The sequence below is a fragment of the Gymnogyps californianus genome, chromosome 24 (assembly GCF_018139145.2).
Source record: "Gymnogyps californianus isolate 813 chromosome 24, ASM1813914v2, whole genome shotgun sequence".
NCBI classification, from domain to species: Eukaryota; Metazoa; Chordata; class Aves; order Accipitriformes; family Cathartidae; genus Gymnogyps; species Gymnogyps californianus.
This window is the reverse complement of record NC_059494.1, coordinates 2,339,578-2,352,318: the sequence shown is the minus strand read 5'-3', so window position 1 is coordinate 2,352,318 and position 12,741 is coordinate 2,339,578. Positions and strand designations below refer to the sequence as shown.

At 42.2% G+C, this 12,741-nt stretch overlaps 2 protein-coding genes across 2 annotated transcripts; one reads left to right on the top strand and one right to left on the bottom strand.

Annotated features, from left to right (window-relative positions):
• Positions 1–1,602: 1,602 nt before the first annotated feature.
• On the bottom strand, positions 1,603–5,839 carry CALR3 (calreticulin 3). The gene is made up of 9 exons (XM_050910789.1): positions 5,695–5,839; positions 5,441–5,542; positions 5,085–5,288; positions 4,340–4,434; positions 3,348–3,557; positions 3,116–3,229; positions 2,882–3,025; positions 2,137–2,229; positions 1,603–2,024 (listed from the first exon to the last, which is right to left on the bottom strand). Exons 1-9 carry the CDS (start codon positions 5,837–5,839, stop codon positions 1,857–1,859), a joined length of 1,275 nt encoding a protein of 424 aa, XP_050766746.1. The 3' UTR covers positions 1,603–1,856.
• A 200-nt stretch (positions 5,840–6,039) lies between these two features.
• Positions 6,040–11,695, top strand: C24H19orf44 (chromosome 24 C19orf44 homolog). Its single transcript, XM_050910788.1, has 8 exons — positions 6,040–6,315; positions 6,585–7,229; positions 7,489–7,843; positions 8,427–8,503; positions 8,876–9,347; positions 10,166–10,261; positions 10,392–10,558; positions 10,990–11,695. Exons 1-8 carry the CDS (start codon positions 6,040–6,042, stop codon positions 11,074–11,076), a joined length of 2,175 nt encoding a protein of 724 aa, XP_050766745.1. The 3' UTR covers positions 11,077–11,695.
• The last annotated feature ends 1,046 nt before the right edge of the window (positions 11,696–12,741 follow it).

Sequence of the window (12,741 nt, the reverse complement as noted above, 5' to 3'; positions counted from 1 at the left end):
CGGGGCGGGGGGGAAGGCGGGGCGAGCGGCGGCGGGAGGCCGGGAGGCCGCCCGGCCGCGCCTGGCACGGCGCGGCCCCGCTGGGCCTGGCCTCGGCGGGCGGGGGCCGGGGCCGGGGCCTGCTGGGCCGCCGCCGGCGGGGAGTTCGTCGGGCAGCTCCGGAGACGCGTTTGACCCGGGAACAAAGCGGCCGCGGCTTATCTGTCCCCGGCAGCCGTTCGACGAGCTGGGGCCGCTCCCGCTGTCCCGTCCTGCCGCAGCTCAGCCCCTGCTTCCCGCAGTCTCTCTGCTCCGAGACACGGCTCTCCTCCAGCGAAGCTGGCGGTGACCTACCTACGTTATGGACAAAGTAGGTCTAGGGAAGACTGCAGCTGCCCTGTGGAATATTCTTGCAGGTAACTGAGTCGAGGCACTGATCTACCTTTTAGCTGGATGACCCGCATCCAACTTTCTCCTGGACAAACCTCGTCGTTTTACTTCGTTACACTAAACCTTGTCAAAACAGACCTCACCAAATTAAGCTTCCTCTAGTCTACAATCAAATATTCAGCATCAAATACAACAAAGTTAACAAATCCCCGACTGCAACGCATAAATATTGAACAGCAGCCTGAATGAGGCTACATCATTGTGGCCATATAAAAGCTAAATCAACAGGAATTTGTTGAGGGAAAAAAGGTAAAGGGCAACTGTCATTATAGTGTATTTCAATAGCTTTTAAAGTTCTCCACCCCACAGTGGCATTGGAATTGTTTTACAGGGGACAGCACTCAGACAAGCAGAAGTGAAAGAATTTGACCTCAGTTGCTCCACAGGCTAGAAACTGGCCTGGCTGAAGTCGGGGCTTCCACAGATCCACCCACTCCTTATCTCCTTAGCACACAAAATTCTGCTCAGCCAGTGTCGGGGTAGCCTAGAGGTAAATGCAAACCCACTGGCTCTGGAAGTCTGGCTTCAGTTTTTTCATAAATTTATAGCATTAGTTTGGGGGGGGGGGGGGGGGGGGGGGGGGCAGCGGAAGGAAACGCAGAAGAGCAGAAGGACCTGAGAAGGAATGAAGGAAGTGACTGAACAAGTTACAAGAGTGATTTACAAGATAGGTCAGACAAAAATAGGCACGTCGTTCACTGTTTCAAATCCCTCCCCCCATTAAAAAAAAATAAAATTATTTTAAGACAGCTTCCAGGCACTGTATGTATTAATTTCAGATTTTTGAAGGGGAAAAAAAATTGTCTGAATACATTTAAACGCCTAAGGACAGATTTGTGGATGGACAGACTACTGTCACTCAGGTCCCATGCTGAGACGGAGCTAGAACGTTCCATCAGCAGATAAACAACGGCAGAACAGCCAAGAGCGGCCACGGTGCGTTCGCAGCAGCTATACAGCTGCAGTAATCCGTGAAACTCTGACAGGTGCACGGTTACTACAGAAGCTTAGCAAAGCTTATCTCCTCCTTAGTTTGAAGTATGTTGTGAAACATGCTTCACCCATTTGACATGCTGAACCCTTTAATGAAATATCATTACCATGATATTTCCTCAACAAAAATGAGCGTGAATTTTACATGAAAGTGTAAGCCAGTTCCAAAACCTAGTGCTTTATTACAGATGTTTTCAATACATTTTAGCAGGGTTAAAATGCAGTTAATAAAAAAAAAATAACCTTTCTATAGAGAATTTAACTATGTTGTGCTATTAAAAATAACTGAAACTGGTCACAAAATTTAATGTTGAATTTAAAAAAAACTGTTTTAATACAACTGTATTGCTGCAGATTCCAAGAAGCTGTTAAACTGTCAAGATCTCTAGAGAGAGATTTAAGTAAAAAAAATGTGAACTTCTTTCAAATAACAATTAAAGCTCTTCCTTCTCGATAGTGTTCCTCACTGCTCTATCCTTTCCAGATTCTTTTTTTCTCTCTAGCTTTTTCTTAAACCGTTGCTCAAAGTATTTTTCTTCTGTAACTCTTTCTCTCTCCTGCTCTTCCTCAGTCTGCTTTATGTTCATTTCCTTTTCAGGACCCTAATATTAAGATTTCATTTTTATGCACCAATAGGTTCTTGTTCAGATTAGACAGGGGATTTTTAAAATGTGGTAATAAAGAACCAAAACAGACACAAGAATTTCACGTTACCTTCGTTTCTCCCCATGTTTCATCTCCAAAGTCTTCTGCATAAACCTCATCATCTGTTATCAAGAAGTTGTCAAAAATTGTGCCAGCTCTCACCTTTGAAGGAATAGGGGAAAAAACCAACCGAGGATGCCTCTGTTTTCTCAAGAGTTTTCATCTCTTTTTTTTTTTTAACAATATGTTTGTATCATATATTCAATATAGAGTATTCATGTCAAGAACCCCATAGATTTTTACAGAATTTGATGAAGAAGTCTCTCTTTTTGGACAACTGTTTTCAAGAATCTAAAGAACTTGGTTTAACTTTATGCACTTCACTGCTCTTCTTAGAAGTTTTAAGTCTCATCACTGGCTAGTCAAGAAACCGGAGATAGAGGCAGATCTCAGAGGTACCCCAGAGGGCAGTTTTCTCCTCATTAATTTTTGGGTAAGTCAGGAGTAACTGAGCTGCTTGAAGCCTCAGTTACACACCTCAAGTCAGGTGGAGTAAGTCATACTTTGCAATACTTACACAAATTAGTTTAGGCCCCTCACTTACCTGTAGATGATTATCATCCAAACAACTACAACAGAAGATCAGTGCGTCTTACAGATTTTTCAATTGTATATATATTTACTTAAGAGCAAGTTAAAGACATAGGTCCCTAAGATCCCAAACCAACAGATAGTATTTATATGCAAAGGGTAAACAGGTTGCTATATACTCAGCGAGAGAGAAGTTCTTTATTTTCCAGTAAAGGCATCTCACCTGCCAGATATCTAGTCCAATGATGCTAATATTTTCATAGCTGTAGATATTGAAGTCTGGCGAGTAATTGGGGTTGTCAATCTGTGGATGAGGCCAAACTCCTCTATAATTTGGGTTATCAATCTGCCTTGGTTTCCATTCCCCCTAGGATAAACCACATGTTCTGAATACAGTCAGGCAAAGAAAAGTTGCTTAAAGTGTTATCCATAACTAGGATTATGAGATTATTTATACTCTGTGTAGAGGATTCTTGACCATAGGATAATGCCATTCTCCATTCACAGCATCATCCCAATCTTCAGGTTTCTCAGCACTAGTGTCCATAATGTATTCAGGTTCATCCCAATCCTTTGAAAAGACACAGGAAGATTAAGAAAGCAAAACTAGTGCAGAGTTCAACTATATTGAACGTGTATTCGGTAGAAATTAAGTAATCCAGTAATGCAGAATAAGGAGAGCAAATTACCTCGGGTTTGATGTCATTTGGATCATCAATTTGGATTCGATCATCCCAGTCAGTGGGTTTCCTCACTGTTGGATCATTAATTTTCCTTGGTGGCAAAAAACCTAAATCATCTTCTAAGTTGCCGGATGCAACCATTTTGTTATCAATTTTTACTTCATAAGTCTGATCTGGCCTTATAATCAAAGTATATAGATGTGTATATCCGTCAACCTGGGTTTTAAAGAAAGCAAGTAAAATTTTTTAAGAACCTTAAATATAGCTCTTAGGAACTGCCTTGCACCAGAATTATAATACTAATTTCTAATGGATTTTTCATAAGCAGTAGTAAGAAAAAATAATTCCCAAAGTCTCCTAGAGGGGGAAAATAAAATTAATGACATTTTTCACATATATTTTCCAGTCCTCCCATCTGGGTCTCTGAACAAAACCGAATGGTTGCAAGAAAGCACAGTCTAGATCTGATTGGCAAGAGGAAGTATCACAAGACTGAAAATAGTATCAGATAAAGTAATGATTTTAGTGAATATCAGATACAAGTTATTTATATCCCAAACAGCTACAGCAAAGGCACATAAAAAGGCCTACTACATAGGTTAAAAGCAAAAATATTGAAAGTATAGCCAGGATCTTACATTTATATCACAAGAAAGCACTCTCTCGCTAGGAAATGTGGAATTAAAGTTACAATCAAGAAACACAATGACATACATTTCTTAATAACATACAGCACCCTTGCAACCTTGTTTCATCCTGTATCAGTATCAGGTATTATGAATGCAATTATTAAATTGCAAACATACGAACTAAGAAATATCTGAAGTCCCAAAATTGACATGACCTTTAAGATATGATGAAAAGTAGAACTTCTCAAAGGTGTTACATGTTTGGAATAGTGGTTTGGGGCTTTTTTTGTTTTGTTTTGTTTTTTTCTTCCTAATATCCCTGTAACTTGTTTATTTTAAAGTTTATGTATCTTTGAAATGTGTATTTACCTTGCATCTGATTTGTTTCTTGATTGGATGGGGTTTATTCTTGTAATTTAAAATAACATGGACTTTCTTTGTCTCAGATCCACAAATATCTGGCCCTACAAAGAGATTATATGCTTTGTATCCTTAACTTCTTTGCAGAAAAATACAGATTGTTTACCCTTTCCTTCTATTACTGCTAGACATCTCTCCCATTCCACGTATTTTGATGTATTCCATTCCATTTTAAATGGATGATGTGGCTTCCACTCAAAGTCTCTAAATCTACGTTAGAATGGGTTAGTTTCTAACCCAGAAAACAAAAACCCAGGCAAAATAAAAATTATCTATGGTGCAAGCTGAATAACTATGTAATTATATTAGATACATAATGACAAATTTCACTAAGTCACTGGAAACTACATAGAAGTATGTAAGGGCAGATAATGGCGTACAGTATGTTGTTTCAGTTAAAGGTCTTAAAAAAAAAAAATCCTGCTGAACAACTACTTTTATTCTAAGCTCACTCTAATCATTTTCAGTAATGTCCTTCAAATCAGCTCAGAATGTTTGCATAAATATGTATTTTGTTAATACATATTTAGAGATCTCTCAAGCATGGAAGATCTAACTCCTTACAGTCACAACATCCTTCTTTGTTAAGACAGCCTTCCTTTATGATTTTTCCACCATTTCCACAATCATCTTTGAAGAACTGCACAACAGCAGCAACAGTATTTTAGTAATGCAGAAATAACTATAAACTCACCAAACATGATGTAATAATGTGAATTTCCACTTAGGTTCTTCTGGTCCAAGTTTGAGGAAAAAATCTTAACATATCCCCCACCACAATCTATCTTCTGCTCATGTTTCACAGTATACTGAATGACCAGAGTCTTCCCTTTGTTACTAAATGGTTTAAATCGTGAGGAGATAGCATAAAATTTAGAGTTTTCACTAGTTTGTAGACCTGTAAAGATATTAGTATAATAGACAAACTTACATTTTTTCTCCATTTGCAAAGAAATAATACTTTTATTGCCATGCACTGCACATCTATAAAGGCAAATCCCCAACTCTAGAGATGATTCCCATAGTGTATTTTGAATGAAACCCACATACCTTTATCTCGCACTGGATCTCCATAGAACTTCCCTGCAGTGAGTTTAAACTTCCCAAGGTCTGCCTTGTACTCAGAATTCATCCACCTCTTCTGCCAGTTGGCTGTCCCGCAAGGCCAGCGCCAGCAACAACACAAGAGCAGGGTCAGTCAGCACGGTACAGTGAGGGGGGCTCCCTCCCCACCAGCTCACACACTCCCAGCCGTTACCGGCAGCTGCCCCACCACCCCCTCTACCCCCTTGCCCTCGCCCAACCTCCGTCCAGAAACTGCTCCTGGAAATACACCGTGGCCCGGGCAGAGCCCAGCGCGGCCCCGAGGAGCAGGGCCAGCCTCAGCGCGACGACGGCCGGAGCCCTGCCACGGCGCCCTCTCGGCCCAGCCGCAGCCATGGCCGCCATCGCCGCCCTCACACGACAACGGACTCACGCCCTCGCGCCTCCGACCAACATCACCCGCAGCCTCGCGCCTTCGGGGCCCCGCCCTTTCCATGGCGGGCTCTGATTGGCCGCGCTTGCCTAACTTATTGTGCAACGGGATCGGATTGGCTTAGCGCCACCGAGGGGGGAGCGGGCTGCCACGTGCCCGAGCGGCGAAATGCATGCTGGGGCTTGTAGTCGGCGCTCTCACGGGCTGGCGGCAGTATGCCTTCTTGGGATTGGCTACTTACGGCCAAGCATCGCCGGCGCGCGAGGGGGGGGCTCTACGCGGAGCCAATGAGGGGGCGGGATGTTGGGGAGTCGCGGTCTCCGGGATACGGCCCGCCGCCGACCGCTCTGGCCCCGGCCTGGGGGAGCCGCCGCCGCCGCCTCAGGACGGCCCGTCCCGGATGGCTGCGATCGCTCGGGCGCAGAGGGCGCCCGCGGGCGGAGGGCAGGTGAGGCGCCAGCTCTCGTCCCGGCCTCCGCAGTGCCTCAGCGTCAGCCGCGCTCGGTTTGCATCTGGGCAGCCGCCGGCCCCGAGCCGGTGTTTCAGCCGCGTGCGGGGAGGGCCCACACCGGAGAGTGGGAGGGGGTGGCACGGCACAGGTTGGGACGAGGGCAGGGCCGTGGGGAGCGGGAGCGTCTGCTCAGTCCCGGGAGCTGGGAGCTGAACCGGGCCGCCTGCCTCCACCTCTGAGGGCTCTTTGCATCCTCTTCTCGGCAGGGACGCAGCGACGCTCCCCGTAGGAGAACCATCGCAGCCGGGCGCAGCGTCCTTCCTCGCTCCTGTAGTGACCTCTCTGCGGTTGACACAGAGTTGGAGAAAACTGGAAGAGCTCTGTTCTGCCACAGCAGATTCCTAAAGGTGCGCAACGAAAATGTACATGGAAGCCAGTGGTGGCAGACATCGGGAAGCGCTGTGCAGACAGCGAGCAGACACGCCGCGAAGAGCAGTCCGGGTAGCGCTTCCCACACACGGTCGAGCTCAGCTCTGAGGAAGGTGGCACAACTAGAAAGCAAAATCATGAATCGAAAAAAGCAGATGGAATTGCAAAACACTGGCTTGGGCCAGAAGCCTTTGGATGAAGAGTCCTTCTCATCTGCTTCTGGTCACGAACACAGTGCAAGGGGCAAGAAATATCTGAAGAATTACGCTACTGCCAGTGGAAATATGACCCTCAGTAATGCCTGTTCTAAGGAAGAGGAAAGCAGCCAAAGCCCTGAAAAGAATCTTATGGTTAAACAACAGCTTGGTTTGGATAGCGATGAAGAGGAAATGAGAGAATTGATGGAGAGCTCTTTGGAGTTTTCCAGTGGAAATCTGGAGAATTGGAGAGTTGTTGTAAGTGATTCTAAATGGGGTGGAAAGGTAAATACAGACTTTGCTGGATTATGTATTTTTATTTATACTTTTATGAAATCATTTTAATTGGTAGGTCACTTTTTATTTAGATAACACCAGAAATTAAAATTTGATTTTGCATTTGCGGCTTGCTCATGATATGATTTAGCTTCAATTCACATTTTAAAATTACTCTTTTTTTACCCATTATAATTGGTTTTCCTTTTTAGTGATCTACACATAAGAAATGAAGTAACACAAATCTCTCTTTCATGTTCTTCAAAAGAATAAGACTCCAGTTGCGTCAGGAGTGCCCCCTCCATCTCATAAAGAAGTTTCACTGACAGAGGTATCTAAAACATCTTTTCATAGCAGAGACGCAGAGAAAAATGGTTTTGGTAGAGTTAATTCACCAACACCTTCACCAGCCAGCAGAAACCTGTCAGTACGACATAATATGAGATCTCAATCACTGTCCTCTTCCATGAAAGACAATACTGTAAAGATTACTCTGCCTAGAACAGGCAACACCAAGCAAAGCCAAATATCACTTGAAAGTGACAGAAGTGAAATAAAATCATTAGATGAATTATTTTCAAAAGCAGCTGATGCGGAAGATTCAACTAGCAGCAGCTCAAATGGTAAGTTAGTTCTAAAATATTGTCTCAGTAGACTTGGCATGAATTGTACTAATAATCTACTGATAAATTTACTAATAAACATGGGCAGATACTCACATTGAAAGGATTCAGTAGTGTAATTTTACCTAAACCGAGACTTTTATCAAAGGAATTATGTTGCTCTGTTTCTTTTTTCTAGTGTAATATATTTGTATTTTTCTTGGCTTTTGATTTAATGGGTTCAGTTTAATGATGCTTCCCTGGGTGACGGTTATGTCATCAAAGCAATTACAACATTTTAATAGTTTTCAGATATGAGTGGGACAATGTACCAACGGCTCTGAGTGAGAACAAGTGTGAATGAGGGGCAGCAAGCATCTCTTGAACGGGGGTTAGCAGATCCACTGACAGGCAAAGGAGGAAACATAAGAAAGAGCTGCTGCTAAGTTAAAGGTTCAGAGTGATTGACTGCTATTACTTTTTAGTATTACACTTTAAATTAGGAATGTGGTACTGACTTTTTTTTTTCCACGTTTCTTGCTTAAGGGAAAGTGTACTGTAATTTTCATGCAAATTCTCATGACGAAATATCATTTGATTCTAGACTTCAGAGTGAATATCCTGAGCCTTGATGATTTGGCACCAAACATCACCAGTGAGGCAGCAGAATCAGAGCAGAAAGTAAGTAGAAATTCCCTACTAGCACATATTTCCATTCTGTGTTTGGTGGAGGGTGGATATTTTAAAATGAATACTTCTATTCTACTCATAGGCTATGTGGGGTGGGCACGTCTCACTAGCTGTAAGGGTTAGATAGGATTTTACAGTCTACTGAAACCTGACCAAATTCTTTTTTTAGTGTCTGCATTTCCTTACTAAATGTAACAGCACTGCACAGTTTGCAGGGTGACACAGAAGAGCAACATTTTTATTTCCTAATGAAGTAGTAGCTAACTCTCAGGGATGTGCAGCAGAACAGATGAAGAATAATGGAGGCATACTCAAGGTTATATTTTGTTGATTCTCCTAACATACAGCTGTTTTGTTTTACAGGGGACAGACATTCACATTACTCAAGAATCAAATAGAAATCCAAAAAAAGATACCTTCCTGGTGGAAAAAGACCAAACTTCTCTTAAAATGGCAAGTGCAGTAACTGGTGTGAATGATGCTTCTGAAGGGGATATTGAAAAAACCGTGACTGAAGCTGAAATCTCTGAGCATTTGAGTGGAGTTTCTGCAGATCTTCCGAGACACAAACAGGATTATCTTGATCATGATGAGAGAACTGTTAATTCAGAATATTCTGAAGACTTTGAAAGGTCTCTGTCTACAACAGACAGGGAATCTGTATCAAAAATGTCAGAGGAACGTTCTGAGAGCTGCACATATTCTGGAAAACACCCATCTTCAGCATCGTCCCCTTTATTTACCAGAGAGCGGCATGACCAGGTACACAGAGTAACTGTCAAAGAAACCGCGGTGCAGACAGCGGATCCTCCATTCACCTATTGCTGGTCAAAGAGTAAGTTCATGAGATATTGCCCTATTCAGGCAATCTTTACATTTTATATGCTAGCCTAGTCAGCCTTGATAGAGTTCTTACTTTCAGTACTAGCTTCCCCTAGCTGACATTAAATTAAAAACTTTCTAAAGCCCAACACTTTAATCTGCTATCTGTAGCAAAGATTGGGATTGGACAACAGAGTAAGAACTTGGAACTGTTTTTTGCTAAAAAAGAAGCACAAGAGGAACTCTGGATGGATGAGCTAGTGTTAGCGACAGAGCTTGCAATAACCCGAGTAATATTCTCAAATGGAATTCAACGTTTTTATTGTATCTTTACTATTGTAAACAGTACTACTGTATCGTTACTGACGTGATCACCCATCGTAGAGTTCTTTTTTTGCATTGTATTTATTTCTTGGGAAAGCACTATGGCCCCATTTACAAAAGGCAGAGGTGACCTTTAGCTGTTTCTGAGGGGGAGCTCTGTTCCTACCTCTCTTGACTTAAAGGAAAAAGTGGCAAGAGCCGCTTCTTGCCACACTCAAGGAGGAGAAAATAGAAACTCGGGTGTGCTTGAAAACAGTACCTTCCTTCAAGTACAAAAGCCTTTATTTTTCCTCTGTCTAGGGTTAGAAAAGATGCCTTCCGCAATGGCACGTGTTGTGAACGTACGAGTGAAGGAACTGTGGAGGTCATAGGACTATTTTAGCATTAGGCTTTACAGCGGTTCTGCAGCAACTGATGTCCCAAGAGAGCGCTGAGGATGAACCGAGTTCTAGCGCTAAACCTTTCCACCCTCCAAACCCAGTAATTCTGATTTTATCCTACACACAGCAAACACCTCCGCAGTACTTGACCCACCTGTAGGAAACAGTTACATTGATCCGGTACCTATCGCCAGTCACGTCATCAGCATGGATGCAGTAGAAGGTACTGAAAAACATGTTTCTTACTATTCTGTTTTACTGTATTTTATGCATCTAACCCCTGCTTGGATTGTTTAGCCCTTACTATCGGACTGTAATGTATCCCTAAAGTACATACTCTCCGTTTCTTGCAGCCTTGACAGCATACAGCCCGTCAGTTCTTGTTTTAAATGCCATGTTGAAACAGCACTTGATGTTGACTCAGCAGTTTGTAGAGAACATTCACCACCTTCACGTAACCCTTGTGGAGTCACTAGAGAACGAGAAGTTCCACTACCATACCCTGGAAGAGGCTAAAGAGGTATTTACCATAGACCAGGCAGCAGCCTAGATACCTTTCCAAACGCTTCTACTAGTTGCGGCAAACAGATTTTCTTTGCATATTTTTCATTAATCAGATAAAGTTCCTATTATCATTGAATAAATTACTTCATAAAAGAAGAATACTATAACGCTTGTGCCCATATTAATAACAAGTTGGAGTTTATACAGTAAAAGATGACTGAAGTCTTACTGGAGGCCATAGTTTTGAAAGAATAAGCTTTCTGCTGTGGCATTTAGCTGTCCTCAAACGAGCAAGGATCGTCCTCGTGCTGCAAGAGAAGTTATCAGTTTCTGTTGCTAGTATAGAAAAGTGCAGGTATCTTGATGTGAAGATTTATTATTTATTAAATACTAGAAAGTATTTATCTACATAATAAAGAAATTTGTGTATTAACTTTTTTTTGGCAGTACATCAGGAATCACAAATCCCCACCTCTAACAATTGAGCAAGCACGTGAAGAAATTCGGAAAGCGCAGGAAGAAAAACTGCTTTGACTCTCTGAATTTTAAGTAAAATTCACATTTACAGATCTCAAGCTGGAACAAGAAACCCTTCCAAATTGCACAGATAAAAAGTTACAAACTATGGACCGGAAGGATTTGTACTAACTGCTATGTTTCCTATTATACATAATTTATTTTCCTGTATCTGAATTTTGTACTAATGTACGTGATATAGGGACAGGCAGGAACCTTCAGCCAGACCGTGTCAGTGCTCAGCAGAAAACCAAGAAAACACTCCTCTCTAAGGGGAGCGGGTAAGTCCTCGCAGCGTGCATGTCTGTCATGCAGATCGTGTGAGCTGTGATCACATCTGTGATCACGGTAGAAGTGAAAGTCTGGACTACAGCACCCGAGGAACACGATCACAGCAGAAAACTGCCGTATCCTGACTTTAGTGCCATATTTAAACAGTGTTGATCTGTAATTAGCCTTGTCGGATTACTACGAAACCAAACACGCGCAAAGTTAAGATAAATTCAATACAAGGAAGGCTTATAGCCAATGTACGGGAATCCATTTACTCTGAAATATGAGCCACCATTTGATTTTTATTAAAAAAAAAAAAGTGTTTATTGGAAGGCAAAACAATAAAATTCACAAGTTGATAACATACAGGTGGTGTATGCTGATTCACAGACAGGTACAGTTCCACAACTACAGTAGATCTAGAACAAACTGATATTTCACCATATTAACTGAATGGTTTTAAGAGGGTTTCTGCTATACAAACAAATGACTCGGGAAGAGGTTACCACCACGCCGACCTCTGGAGTGGAAGTGCAGTGTAAGGGCCTAACATCTTTCGCTGGTGGTCTCTGGAAACAGTTACAAAAGGTTTTTTTTTCTCATTTAGATTAAAGGAAGTTTCCAAGAACATTTCATTGTTAGAAACTTGCAGAGCAGAGAAAATGGATTCTCTTCTATTGAACTAATTAGCTTTTATTAAAGGGTATATACAAAAATATAAAAAGCTTAAAGAATGTCTTCCGTTACAAAGCATTGAACATCCCTTAGAGCGCTTGAAAAGCTAGAACAGTTAACCCTCGTGTTCTGACCAGAGTTGGGACTGCAGCAGCTGGTGTGTAGGGGCGTTAAGTTGTATGGTAGGTTCTAACAAGCTTGCACAGTGCTCATAGGTCACCTGTACTGGAACTAGATGCTTCATTCCCCACTTAGACATTAGGATACACTGCTCAGCATCAGTCTGACTTGATCCCAAGGCAGCACCCCTCCACTTCAAATAGAATTAACCTTTTGAGAGAAATAAACATACATTATGGAACTAGAGAACATATAACCATATCAGATAACGTCTGTATTCCACAGGAATGAATGACTCACAATCCTGCACCAGGGATGGCTTGGCTGGGGTTTAATTCTAGTATAAAATGGGTAACTAATTAAAAATTTTTGCAAAATAAATGGAAATTCTTAAACTCGCTAGACATGTCACAGTAACGACTGGCCTTTTCTAAACGCTAAGCGACAAGTGTTGAAGTACATGTCATAGCTTTCCATTTTTCACCATAGTTTTAAAAGTAATTCATTTGTCACTTCCTCCAGACTTTAATCCGGATTTATACAAGTTTAATGTTTTGTAGAAGATGCAAGACATCTTTCTTCAGAGAGTCTTATTCGGGTGGTGGAGGGTCTTGC

What these genes read in the sequence shown, in the direction of transcription:
- CALR3 (XM_050910789.1), bottom strand. Translation starts at nt 5,839, where the DNA reads ATGGCGGCCATGGCTGCGGCTGGGCCGAGAGGGCGCCGTGGCAGGGCT. An exon ending in AGATCCAGTGCGAGATAAAG is followed by an intron (nt 5,289 to 5,440) that starts GTATGTGGGTTT and finishes ATATCTTTACAG; the next exon opens with GTCTACAAACTAGTGAAAAC. An exon ending in ACATTATTACATCATGTTTG is followed by an intron (nt 4,435 to 5,084) that starts GTGAGTTTATAG and finishes ATCTCTTTGTAG; the next exon opens with GGCCAGATATTTGTGGATCT.
- C24H19orf44 (XM_050910788.1), top strand. Translation starts at nt 6,040, where the DNA reads ATGCTGGGGCTTGTAGTCGGCGCTCTCACGGGCTGGCGGCAGTATGCC. An exon ending in CACCTATTGCTGGTCAAAGA is followed by an intron (nt 9,348 to 10,165) that starts GTAAGTTCATGA and finishes TCCTACACACAG; the next exon opens with CAAACACCTCCGCAGTACTT. An exon ending in CCCTGGAAGAGGCTAAAGAG is followed by an intron (nt 10,559 to 10,989) that starts GTATTTACCATA and finishes TTTTTTTGGCAG; the next exon opens with TACATCAGGAATCACAAATC.